General features: G+C 48.0%; 1 protein-coding gene across 8 annotated transcripts; it reads left to right on the top strand.

Annotated features, from left to right (window-relative positions):
- Positions 1-525: 525 nt before the first annotated feature.
- Positions 526-10492, top strand: OTX2 (orthodenticle homeobox 2). 8 transcript variants are annotated; one of them, XM_019833051.3, is made up of 5 exons: positions 526-703; positions 855-922; positions 5589-5804; positions 6772-6947; positions 8849-10492. In XM_019833051.3, the coding sequence occupies exons 3-5, from the start codon at positions 5708-5710 to the stop codon at positions 9467-9469; spliced, it is 894 nt and encodes a 297-aa protein (XP_019688610.1). In that variant the 5' UTR covers positions 526-703; positions 855-922; positions 5589-5707; the 3' UTR covers positions 9470-10492. The 8 variants fall into 8 exon arrangements, with proteins under 8 accessions (XP_019688610.1, XP_006932953.1, XP_003987729.1 ...); XM_006932891.5 differs by having other exon boundaries at positions 549-703; positions 6796-6947; XM_003987680.6 differs by lacking the exon at positions 526-703 and having other exon boundaries at positions 715-922.
- The last annotated feature ends 1698 nt before the right edge of the window (positions 10493-12190 follow it).

Here is a 12190-nt window from a genome sequence, read left to right as displayed (position 1 = left end):
CTACACGCCCACACTTCACTCCCAGGCCGCCTCCTTTCACCCTTTCTGGCCCTCAGCGTGGTCCGATCCTGGTTAAGACAGCACAGTGGTGGCTTTAGGCTTCAGCCTGACTTGCTCTCTGCGTTTGATCTACACCCTTCCTGGTGGCGGTGAACGCGATAACCCACCCCCACCCTCACTCTTCTCCAACATTTACCTAAATATTTTTATCTTTCCATCGTATTGTATGGGTTTCCTTTCTCCCCTTCCCTAAAATCAAAACAAAACAAAAAGGGGGGGGGGGGAGGAAAAGAACGAAAAGAAGAAAAGGAGAAGGAAGGTAAGGGAGGCCTCCCTGTCCATCATTTTAATTATACAATTAGTTCACATGCTCCAGCCCATAATGTATATTTTAAGCGGAGCCCAGTGTCTTTCAAGAACATTCTGGTAATGTCGGAGGCCTGGATTTGTTGCCTGCTCGTCCCCCCGTGCAGCAGCGGCCTGTTTTCCTCCCCCTGTTGTGTGTTTTTATTATTTTCCCTCTGGCTTAGATGTGTCAATCATTCTCTCCCTGCCATTGGTTGGAGAGTTTGCGTCAAAAAGTTGCCAGAGAGGCGCTTTCTCAGCAAATCTCCCTGAGAGCGGGACCGACCTCAGCTCCAACTCAGCCTCCACTGTTATTAAAAATAAAAATCGCTAGAGCAGCCCTCACCACGTCTACTTTGTATGTATCACAGAGGGACCCACGCGTGTTTCCAACTCGAGCTACTTTCCTCATTTTCGATTCTTAAAAATATTTTTTTTTCGTTGTTTGACTTTTTACGGAGGGGTGAAGACAGCAAGATTTCTAACTCAATACTCTTGATTTCTTTTAGGATAGCTGGCTATTTGGAATTTTGAAGGATAATTTAATTTTTTTTCTAACTTCCCATGCGGCTGTAAGGTAAGTGTCCGTCTGTCTTGCCTGCCTATGTCCATGTGTCCTCCTGTCTACCATCGCCCCGGTACCTCCAATAGACCGACTGATGCACACTTCTGCGAACGTGGAGTTCTTCTGAAGCATGCCGTGTTTTTCTCCCTTGTAAATTTTTTAGGTGTAGTCACGAGCATTGCGAAAAATTTCTGACCTGGAGGTGAGGGCGGGAGTGGGAGGAGGGGAGGCAGCGCGCTCCTGGGGTCGCCGCTTCCGCCCAACGTCGTGGAAACCCTGTGAGGGTAACGTGGGGTGTTTTGGAGGGGTTCTGTTTCTGGTTTTGTTTTATGTCAACGCCCATTCTGGGCTTCTCCCTGCTAGTTTGCGTTTTGGCCCTCAGATGTGGTTGGGTCATTTGGACTGATCTCAAGGACATCTTCAGAGTCCGAGACAAAAAGATACAGATGTAGCTAGATGGATGATGATGATGATGATGATGATGATGATGATAAGATAGGCGTCTTCTAGGGCCAGCGTGCCCGAAGCCCGGCTTGCTCGCGGATCAGCGGGTGAGGATGGTCGCAGCTCGAGCCACCCCCCCCCCCCCCGCCCTTAACGAACGTGAGAGGAAACCCGAGCGAATAACCTAGGAGGCGTGGAGCGCCGGCAGCTCGTCCGCCCCGCGCTCGCCGCTCCCTCTGTCCCGTCCCCTTTCCCTAGAGCCAAGAGCAGCTCACCAAGATTCGCCCTCCGTTCTCAGCCTCTTTCAAAGGCCTCCAGGTCCCCTTTTCCTTTTTGATCGCCACATTCCTCCCCTCAAAATAACCTGGGAGTGCAGTAAACCCCCCATCCCCATCCCCGGTTGTCTCGGTCCCAGACCAGGGTCTCCAGACCGAGCGAAAGCGGGAGAGTCGTTTTGCTACGTGACTTTGTCCGGAACGGCTCCGGGCCCGCCCGGTGCAGCCCTCCGCACGCACCTGGGGCTGGCAGAAGTGTTGGTGAGTGGCCCCGGCTCCGCCTAAGGCCGCGGCGGGGCCGGGGACGGAAACCTTACACTGGGGAAGGCGGCCCTCCGCCGTTCCGGACCTGGGGCAGCGCCGGGGCCTGCGTGCGCGCTCGCGCGCTCCCCTCCCAGGCTCGGGGACACCGGGGTGTCGTGGGCAGGGGCCGGGCCGGGGTGGAGGGGTGCCCTGAGGCCCAGCCTCCGCTCTGGGTCCACGCAGGTTGAACCATCAGGTTCCGCGGGCAGCCGGCCTCGGCGACGTGTCACGCCGCCAACTCCAAAGAAGTCTTCGTGTTGATGTGTTCAAGTGGCTCTTGAAATCACAGTCCGATTTCAGAACACATTTTTTGAGATCAAGTCCCTCGTCAGAACTCCCCCGAGTTGGCTTTTTCCTCCTTCACAGACAGAAGTGGGATGCGGGGACGGAAGGCCGAGCTGCGTTGACCCTGGAGCGGTGGATGACTTGGGGAGGGGGTGGGGAAGTCGTTCCTGGAAATGCTCTCCTCCGTCCGAGAGCCTGGGGGGGGGGGGGGGGGTCAGGATTTTTCCCGCTCAGTTCGGGACTTTTTCCAGGCACCGAAAGTTATTAGCACAGGAGACCAGTTGGAGAGGAAACTCCTCCCCCCAAAGGAAGGTAGACACCAGACCTCTCCTCACTCCCCGAGCTAACACTGGGGCTTTCTCCTCACCATAATTAATAGTCAAGGCCAACCCTTTTGGCACGTTTCTTCCTCCCTCCCTTGCGGGTGGCAGCGTTGTTTGATTCCCTGAGGCCAGAAACTTTCACTCGAGTTCGCCGGAGAGGGAGGCCCGCGCCGGCTGGTTCCGCGGTGCCCACTTCTCTCCTCTTTCTTTCTCTCCTCTTGCTCTTCGCGGTCCTCCGAGCCACAGGCCAGTCGCCAGTCCGCGTAGTTTTGTTTCTTTTCCATCATGCAGAAAATTAATCAGCCCGGACGAGAAGCGGAGCTGAGCACGGCGGCCTGTAATTAAGGGACGTGTGCCCCTCGGATTATCTCGTTAGTTTATCAAGAAAACATTTATTATAATTAATTCTTGGACGAGGTAATTATTATTGAGCGAGGACACAGCAACTGGTAGATGGGCTCCTTGGAAGAAACACACACACACACACACACACACACACACACACACACACAACAACAACAGGGGGGGAGATGTGGGGGAGGGAGGGAAGAGCGACAGATTGCACGAATTGACCGTTAGATATAAGGCGGCGCGGGCCCGGGCGGGCAGTGGAGCCGGACCCGGGGCGCCAGGACTGCGGGGCTGCCGGGCAGGGACGCCGGACCGAGGCACTCGCGCCCGGACGTGCGGGCGCCCAGCGGCTGCGGAGACTCGCCCAGCGACCGTCGCCCGCTCCCGTGGGTAGGACTTCTCCAGTGGCTACCTCACGAGCAGTCATACTGACGCTTATATTTTTGAAAGGGTATTTCAGTTTCCCCTTCTGGGCTCGCTTTAGAGAGGAAGGGAGAAAGGCGTCCTTGCAGGGCTTTGAAAGTTAATGGAAGAGCCAATGGCCTCTTCTTTGGAGAGTGCATGGCTCTTTCATAGCCTAGGCCGGCTGCTCAAAGTATCGAATAGTTTTATTTGGGGGTGCTTTTCTTTTTCTTTTAAAGATGCATAGAGTAGCTAAAGCGAAAACAGTTTATCCCTAGAATTTTAGTGATTTTGCGATGGCAAGGGCAAAGCTGTTCCGAGAAGGATCTTTGCCTAGTGCTTTCTGTCTGTTACTGCTTTTTATGTTGGAATGTGCATTTCTAATTGGGTGAGAGCTCTACATGTAAGAACAATTCCATATTTCTCATGTGTACATCTGCTATGATTTTGGTTTTTTCTGTGGTAGTTCAGAACTGTACAACATAGTAAGACTGCATTAAACAAGAAAGAACTCCAGCTTAGAAGCTACATAAACAAATAAATGACTGTATTTTAAAGCAACATTGTTTTCACAGGCTCTAAATAACTCTGTCTTGGAAAGAGAGTAGAAAATATCAAGTCTTTGTTACAGGGGGCAACTAAATTAGTTTTATTGATGAGATTTTTCAAACTCCTCCAAGAAGGGTATTTATAAAATTACATTAAATTAGACCCGAGGGTAGGAAAGCATGATTTTTGTGCTATGACTTTAAATCGGGAAGAAGTTGCAGTAACTGACTTCCATTTGTAGAATTTTGTGCCTTGATCTCTAAAGCAATGGAAATATGAAAATCCAGTCCTAAAAACTCAGTAGGACCTTTGTCAAAGTAAGAGGGAACTTCTCCTAATCTTGTATCCGCCATTTTGAAGCAATCTCTCATAGTGTCAAAGTTGCAAAGTAGAGGTCTTTGCAGGATAAGTGTCAATTTTTAGTCAAATAAAAGCTAGACTTGAAAACTGTCAGCCCGTATTAACATCCATTTGGGATCCCTTTGCTTGGGGCAGTGAGAGACACACAGCTGAAGAAAGTAAATAACTTTTCTTTTTCTGCCTGCCTTTTCCCTCCCTGAGCTTTTTCTTATAGGATTGTAGAAAACTTGAAAGGTAGGGAGAAATTCTACTAGTTTCACAACTTTGGGTGTTTGTGGATCTACTTTCTTCAAAACTAAAATGTGCAAAAGGCAGGCAGCTAGAATTAACAGGAAGCTCTGCTGTAGCTGCTGAGGACCCCAATGTCTGAAAATTTGCCTCCCGCAGGATCTGCTGCCTCTACAACACCAAAACCAACATGGAAGCGGCTTGCACTACAAATGCTCACCCTTTCTGCTTGCAAATGTGGGGGCCTGTCATTATCTGATTGGTGGGATTCTAACTTCAGGATTTCTAGCAAACCTCATGCCAATCTCTAAGACTTTTTTTTTTTTTTTTGCAGTGTGTTTAAATATTTGATGGGTGTCGATTAAAAGTTAAATACTTGTTTGTTTAGCTTTAGTTCTTTAGACACATAATCAAGGTCCTCCAAAACCTTAATAAATCTGTTACTTACCTCAAAATCTAATTACCCAGACTACTAATTAGGTGAAAATGATTACTGGAAATGACTTCAAATGTGGAGTCATAGCAGTTGAGCAGTTTTCTCAACTTTGTCGATTAGCAAGTTCGTATTTTAGATGTTAAATGCACTGACATTTTAGGTTCACAGCAGTTAAAAGTGGTAAAAAAGCGAAGATAATTAAAATTTGCCTTGGAAAGGCAACAGTCTGGGGAGAGGTAGATTTCTTGAATTGTTTCTTTGTTTCTCACCAATGGGCTTTGTTATCAGCATTATTTATTTAGCCAAAGAGTTCTTTGTCTCTGCAAATGGCCCCAATCAAGTTTTGTTTGAGACAATTAGCTAGTGCCAGCCAATGAGTCCTATGCAAATGTAGGGATAGGAATGCAATGTGTGCATTTGAAGGCGCAGGGTTTTGTTCTTCGGGGGGAAGGCAGATTGTAATTGCTTTCTTCTGGTACTTTTTTTTTTTTTTTCCTTAAGTTTAGTGTGGGGGTGGGGAAGACAGGTTTATCTGGTCTCTCTCCATCCCCTCTAGTTCCACAGCAGCTGGGGGCGGGGGTGAGGGGTGGGTTGCAAGTCCTTTAAAAGCCTCTACCTTGCACAGCCCAGGCTCTTTCTAAGTTAGTGGTGGAACGTGGGAGAGCTGCCGCCTGCGAAGCAGTAAACCAGCACCTCTGTTTGTTTGTTTGCTTTGCCCATAGTTCAACCGCTCCCAACCCACACACTAAGGACCCTGAATCTGTCCACCCCCAGCGAAGCGAGACCTTCTGGCTGGGTCCCCCCGATTTGGGCCGATTTTGCGCCTCCAAACAACCTTAGCATGATGTCTTATCTTAAGCAACCGCCTTACGCAGTCAATGGACTGAGTCTGACCACTTCGGGCATGGACTTGCTGCACCCCTCGGTGGGCTACCCGGGTAAGTGAGCCTCGCGGCACTCCTGCCTCGCCTTTCTCCAGGCCCGCCCCTCGGATTGTGACGCCCTTTCCCCCCGGAGCTCTGGGGCCGGCGGTCGCGCTGCCCCCACCCCAGCTCCAGGCGAGGTCCCCACTGGGTTTTCCTTCGAAAAAGCAGCTCAGGGCCACAGGGCGTTTACCGGCCGGAGGGGAGGATAGGGGCTGGAGGGAGTAGGTGGATCCTGCAATGCTGGAGGAAACCCACACCGCTTTATTCTTAATTGGAGTGATTGGGGGGACACACTTCGGAGCCGGGCGAGGAAGGTTCCTGCCTCCGCCCATATCTGGAATCCCAGTTCCTCGAAGGACCCTCTTCGAGAAGCTGGGTTTCTCCTCGTAAATTCTCCGGACCAATCCTGGGGCCTCCCCTGTGACCTCCAGGCCCCATGCCTCTAAGCCCTAAAGGTGTGACTTACCCTGGGTATGGGTGCTTTCCTTTCCGGTCAGATCTGTTTTTTAAAATCCTCGTAGAAGTAGGAAATATGCCCCCATTTTAAAGATGGAGGAACAAAGGCCCTCAAAACCAGAGTCTCGAGCAGGATCGAGATTTCACCCCATCAATCCGAACTGCGGGTCCTCGGGGATCCCTTGACTTCATGGAATGGATTTTTTGTTTGTGTTGTGGCTTAGGGGTTGCTTCTGTGGGAGTTTAGGATTTTGGGCTTCCTTTTATTTCATCTGTTATCTATGGAAGGGTCGCTCTGGCTGGAGCGATCTCCAATGTCAAAAGTGGGGGCTCCCCTGGAAAGGACAGTGCTTGTCTGGGGACCGAGTGTCGGCTCCGGGTCCGGGGAGGGGGTGGGGAGAACACTGGTAGGCTCTGGGTTGAAGGGCTGGGAGGACAAGGGAAGCGCCGGGAGTGGGGGTCGGGGGAGCCGGAGCACCCGCAGAGACCCCTATGACTGAGAAACTGCTCCCCCACCCTAAAGGGCCCTGGGCTTCTTGTCCCGCAGCCACTCCCCGGAAGCAACGCCGGGAGAGGACGACGTTCACACGGGCGCAGCTAGACGTGCTGGAAGCTCTATTTGCTAAGACCCGGTACCCAGACATCTTCATGCGGGAGGAGGTGGCGCTGAAAATCAACTTGCCCGAGTCCAGGGTGCAGGTAGGGCAGATGTAGATAGAACCGTCCTTCCTGACCGTGCCACTCCTCCCCTGAGCTCGGTGTATGTTGAGGACCCGGCAGAGTCCCAGGTCTTAGAAAGTGTGAAAGGAAGGCTGGAAATTCAGCCCTTCATTGGAGGCCAGTACACTCTTCTTCTAAGGCTCCTTGGGCCTGATTACTCCTCTTGCCCCTTTCTGCACCCCCACCCCACCCTAGGGGTGAGTCTCTGCATGAGTCTCCCGACCTAGGTTGTAAGGGAAGACTGGAGATTTTGCTGCAGTGATAAAGCACAGTCCTAGAGCTTTCGGGTCCCCAGCCAACAGAGGCCTGGTCTTGGCAGATTTCAAGGGCAGTCACTTAATATTTTAATACTTCCCTTTCCCCGTGTGGAAATCCTACCCCATTCTCATCTACTTTTAGAGGTGAAAGGAGCTTAGCTCCTGTATAGCCCCAATATTTTTACAGGTGAAGAAATGGAGTAAATGACTTGCTCAAGGTCACATGTCAGTTTGGCGATAGAGCCAAGCCATAGAAACACTGGTGTTCTTAACAAAGAAATTACACAATAATAGTGTTTTCTTTAACTTCTCAGGGTGTAGACAGAATTTGCTAGCTCTGAGCCATCTTGCAGATAAAATATCAAGGCAACATCCTCAGTGACATCCCCCCCTCCCCTTAACTTGACCTTAAGCTGGAGAGGGAAAGTAAACTCCAAATTTCCTCAAACGCAAGTCGCATATAGAGTTCTCTGGAAATAATGTTTAGCACCTAAACACACACACACACACACACACACACACACACACACACACCTGGGACTCCCCTTTAGCCAGGACATATCAATGTGACCTGCAGATCACACAAGAGACTTTCCAAAGTAGGACGGAGGAATTTAGCACTTGGGGGGCTTGAACTCAAGTCTTCACTGCAAGAAAGTAAGTGGCTCTGAGTGGTTGGTGGTGATATGCTCAGCTTTGGGGGCACAGTTAACACACCCATATGTAGAGCTCATTCGAGAAAACCACGGAGGACGTGTTGCTCTGAAAATGCCTGTAGTTTTCTCTCAAAGGGTGGTAATTTCTTTGATAGGCCCCCTCCCACAGCAAATACTGTTCCTTCATTGCAGAACATGAACAGGGCTGGTAAAGACAGTCTTCACAGTTGCAGGCAGACCCTTAAATTGACAAGCCAGTGAACATAGCCCAGGACACTGAATCTGTGTGCTGAGTGGCACCACCCTGAAGGCAAAGACTCCAGTATCAGACCTGAGACTAGCAGAGAAGTCTGTGCTTAAGCTCAAAGCTGAGTACGTACAAAACATTCCACTTACCATAAAGACAGTTTCCGCAAACAGTGGCTTTCAGACCTCCTTCAACAGGAACGCTTCTCCTTGGAGCTCTCTTTTGTAAGTGAGCCTTTTTAGGAGAGAAGGAAAAAAAAAATAGAGTGATGGAACCACCTCCATATTAAAAGTTACTCCCCAGAAGATGGACTGTAAACTTTGAATTTAGGCTGTTCTTGTTGTTGAGAATTGTTATCCCTCGCTTTGCTTGTGTTTTGCCCCAAAAGACATAGAAACATGGAATTCCACTGTAAGAGTGTTCCACAATACTGCTGGGTCTATGTGTATGTGCGTATTTAAGGTGAAATACGAGATAGGAAAATGAGAGGGAGAATTTTTAGCCATATGATTTATGATACTGGGCTGGGAGTCCAGGCTTTAAGACAGCCTCCCCACTTTCTTACCATTCCAGGGGTACATATGAAAGCACCACAAAATGGGTTTTCAGTGGCAGGAGAGATTGTCTGCTTAGCTCATCTGTCCATGGAGAGCAGATTTATAATCTGGAAGCCACTCTTGTCCTTGAAACCACGTTAAAGAAATTTCTTTCCCTTTCAAGGTATGGTTTAAGAATCGAAGAGCTAAGTGCCGCCAACAGCAGCAGCAGCAACAGAATGGAGGTCAAAACAAAGTGAGACCTGCCAAAAAGAAGACCTCTCCAGCCCGGGAAGTGAGTTCAGAGAGTGGAACGAGTGGCCAATTCACTCCCCCCTCTAGCACCTCAGTCCCGGCCATTTCCAGCAGCAGTGCTCCCGTGTCTATCTGGAGCCCAGCTTCCATCTCCCCACTGTCAGATCCCTTGTCCACCTCCTCTTCCTGCATGCAGAGGTCCTATCCCATGACCTATACTCAGGCTTCAGGTTATAGTCAAGGATATGCTGGCTCAACTTCCTACTTTGGGGGCATGGACTGTGGATCTTATCTGACCCCTATGCATCACCAGCTTCCTGGACCAGGGGCCACACTCAGCCCCATGGGTACCAATGCAGTCACCAGCCATCTCAATCAGTCCCCAGCTTCTCTTTCCACCCAGGGATATGGAGCTTCAAGCTTGGGTTTTAACTCAACCACTGATTGTTTGGATTATAAGGACCAAACTGCCTCCTGGAAGCTTAACTTCAATGCTGACTGCTTGGATTATAAAGATCAGACGTCCTCGTGGAAATTCCAGGTTTTGTGAAGATCCGTAGAACCTTTTTGTGGGTGATTTTTAAATATACTGGGCTGGACATTCCAGTTTTAGCCAGGCATTGGTTAAAAGAGTTAGATGGGATGATGCTCAGACTCATCTTCTGATCAATGATCCGAGAGGCATAGAAGGAAAAATGAAGGGCCTTACAGGGGCCCACCAACCAGCAACCTGAAATGGACAGACCAGTCTACTTAAGATCCTGTCATAGTTTTAGGTCATTGGTTTTCCTGATTTGCAAAGTGATCAAAAGCATTCTAGCCATGTGCAACCAAACACCACCAAAAATAAACAAAACTAAATTGCGAGGGAAAGGAGGGAAGGACATAGCCTTCTTAAGCAGAGGGGTTCCAATGTTTTAGCCAATCCGTGGTTGAATCTTAGGAATGGACAGTGTCTCAAGCTCACTCACGTTTCATGACCAACTGGTAGTTGGCACTGAAAAACTTTTCAGGGCTGTGTGAATTGTGCGACTGATTGTCCTAGATGCACTACTTTATTTAAAAAATAATGTTCATAAGGAGTCAATATGTAGTTTAAGAGACAATCAGTGTGTGTCTTATATAAATGGTACATCTGTGGTTTTTAATCTGTGCTAGACTTCAAAACTGTGATCTCCTGTTATTGTATGCAACCTTGAACTCCACCTCTGCAGGGGTTCTTCTGTGATTAAATAGGTTATAATTATAAGCAAATTCAGAGCAACTGAGTACTTATCTAAAAAGATTACCTTTGGCTGGAGGTGAGCTGCACTGAAACTTTACAACAAAATGTCTCTGGACAAGGAGAGTGAGAGAAGAGAAACAGAAGGACACTGATTCATCTGTAATTTACTGTTGGTAAGCCTAGCAGTAAAGAGACATTGGTCAATTGCTCTGACCCTGATGAATTTATAGACTGAGATCATTGTCGTTTATGCTTGCAGATGTTAACTGGAAAAGTTATATATGCATAAACCTTTTCTTCCTGGATTTGGCAGATATGTATAATTATATTAAAATGGTTCTAGCACAATATTGGGTCCAGTTTAATTTTATGCCGCTATTTATGGATGAGAAGCCCATATTCAGCCTCTCCTTCCCTAAACATATTTTATTTAGGCCAGAGAGGAAATCCATAAACTCTATTTAAAAAGCATTTTTGGCTTGATCAATGGATGAACTAGATACGAGTGACTGTGGCATGTCCACTTTGTGTGACTTCCATCAGGACTGCTCTGGAACAGAACATAGGGAGCCTGACAATCATTAGGCTCTTGCTCTACTTGCCGCATGCCATGGTGATTTCTTAGGCACTTTACTGGTACCTTTTAACATGGCTCATTCCTTTTTTAGCGCGACAGGGAGAACTGTAGTACCTCGGAGAAAATGGGAATGGCAAGAATTCCTTGTTTTTATTCTCGCATTTAAGGGGACTTTTTATTTTTTAACTTCCAAAAAAATCTGAGGTGAACATGAGAGGGAATGTAATCAGAATCTGAAAGCAGTTCAGGCAGAAATGATTCCTGAACAAAAGAGTTCCAGAAAAGTCTTAAAACCTATCATTTCAGTAGTTGAACATAAGGCACCCTGGTCAGTTTTGTTTTTGTTTTGTTTAAAAGAAAGTGCTGAGGGAAAGAAAGTAGGTCCCTTCTCAGTTCCACTTGCATTTTGTAAACCAATCGCCAGAAAAGACAAATGGGCCAAGGGTCATGGTGCTCCTCAGGCAAAAGCAGTATTGAACGTTAAACTCTTCATGTTCTTAAATTTGGCCCGAATTAAGTGACTCTTGACTAACTTTTTAAATGACTTTAGTAGTTGCAACCATTTTGTTTCCTAGCTAATTTTTCTGTCCCTGGCCGTGCATGCTCTCTTGAACCCTACATAATCTTGCCTAATAAGTAAACTGGTTTTGTTTTACTGCTAAAGGAAATGCAATAGTTAACAAGAAGCAACTGAGGCAAAACTTCATGGCAAGATTTTCCAGTACCCATTGATAACATTTACCCTACAGAGTTTACACCGAAGTGAAATTGAGGCCCAAGAGAGAATCTTTGCTTCATAATTTTCCAGCTTCTGGATCTAACTCTCCCAGCTTTTCTCATGCAACAGGAAAGCAGATCGAAAGTAATTTCTCTCCCTGCTTCCAGTTTTCAGGATGCCCCACAAAGGATCAGGAAAAGACCCCCTCTCATTAAAAATAATAATGGTGTAATTATAAAATGGCATAATAATAATTGCTCAGCAAATAACGCGGTTAGATTGCTCCCCCAATACTATAAACACGGAGGAGGTCAGAAAAAGGCGTTGAGCATCTTCTGAAACTAATTTTTCCATCACCTTTGCACAACTTCGTTTAACAGACCACGGAGTTAAATCCCTTTGGATTGACGGCAAAGTAGAAATGAATTCCCCCTGACCGCAGGCAACGAAGGGAGGGAAAGGGGGGCGGGGAGCATGCGCTGGCTTAAAGACGTCCAGAGAGTTCTGATCACCCCTCCTACTCAAGACCGGGTTTAACAAAATTAAGCCCAGTCATGGTGATACTTGTACTGAAATGACGTCACCCTCCAAAGGCGTCAGGGAGCTAGTTCAACTGCATATTGGCAACTGGGGCGGGGGGCAGAGGTCGGTGGGGTGGTCCGCTTCACAAAAAATCTGCCGCCCCAATCCTTTATCTTCCCCACAAAGATTCTTGGCCGTTTGTATTTCACCTTGGGAGTGTTTCTAGCCT

This window comes from Felis catus, chromosome B3, assembly GCF_018350175.1.
Source record: "Felis catus isolate Fca126 chromosome B3, F.catus_Fca126_mat1.0, whole genome shotgun sequence".
In the NCBI taxonomy this organism is placed as follows: domain Eukaryota; kingdom Metazoa; phylum Chordata; class Mammalia; order Carnivora; family Felidae; genus Felis; species Felis catus.
Note: the sequence above shows the minus strand (reverse complement) of the source record. Positions and strands in the feature narration are given on the sequence as shown.

Coding starts and splice junctions, on each gene's coding strand:
- OTX2 (XM_019833051.3), top strand. CDS start 5,708: ATGATGTCTTATCTTAAGCAACCGCCTTACGCAGTCAATGGACTGAGT. Junction 5,805..6,771: donor CCCCTCGGTGGGCTACCCGG/GTAAGTGAGCCT, acceptor CCCACCCTAAAG/GGCCCTGGGCTTCTTGTCCC. Junction 6,948..8,848: donor TGCCCGAGTCCAGGGTGCAG/GTAGGGCAGATG, acceptor TTCCCTTTCAAG/GTATGGTTTAAGAATCGAAG.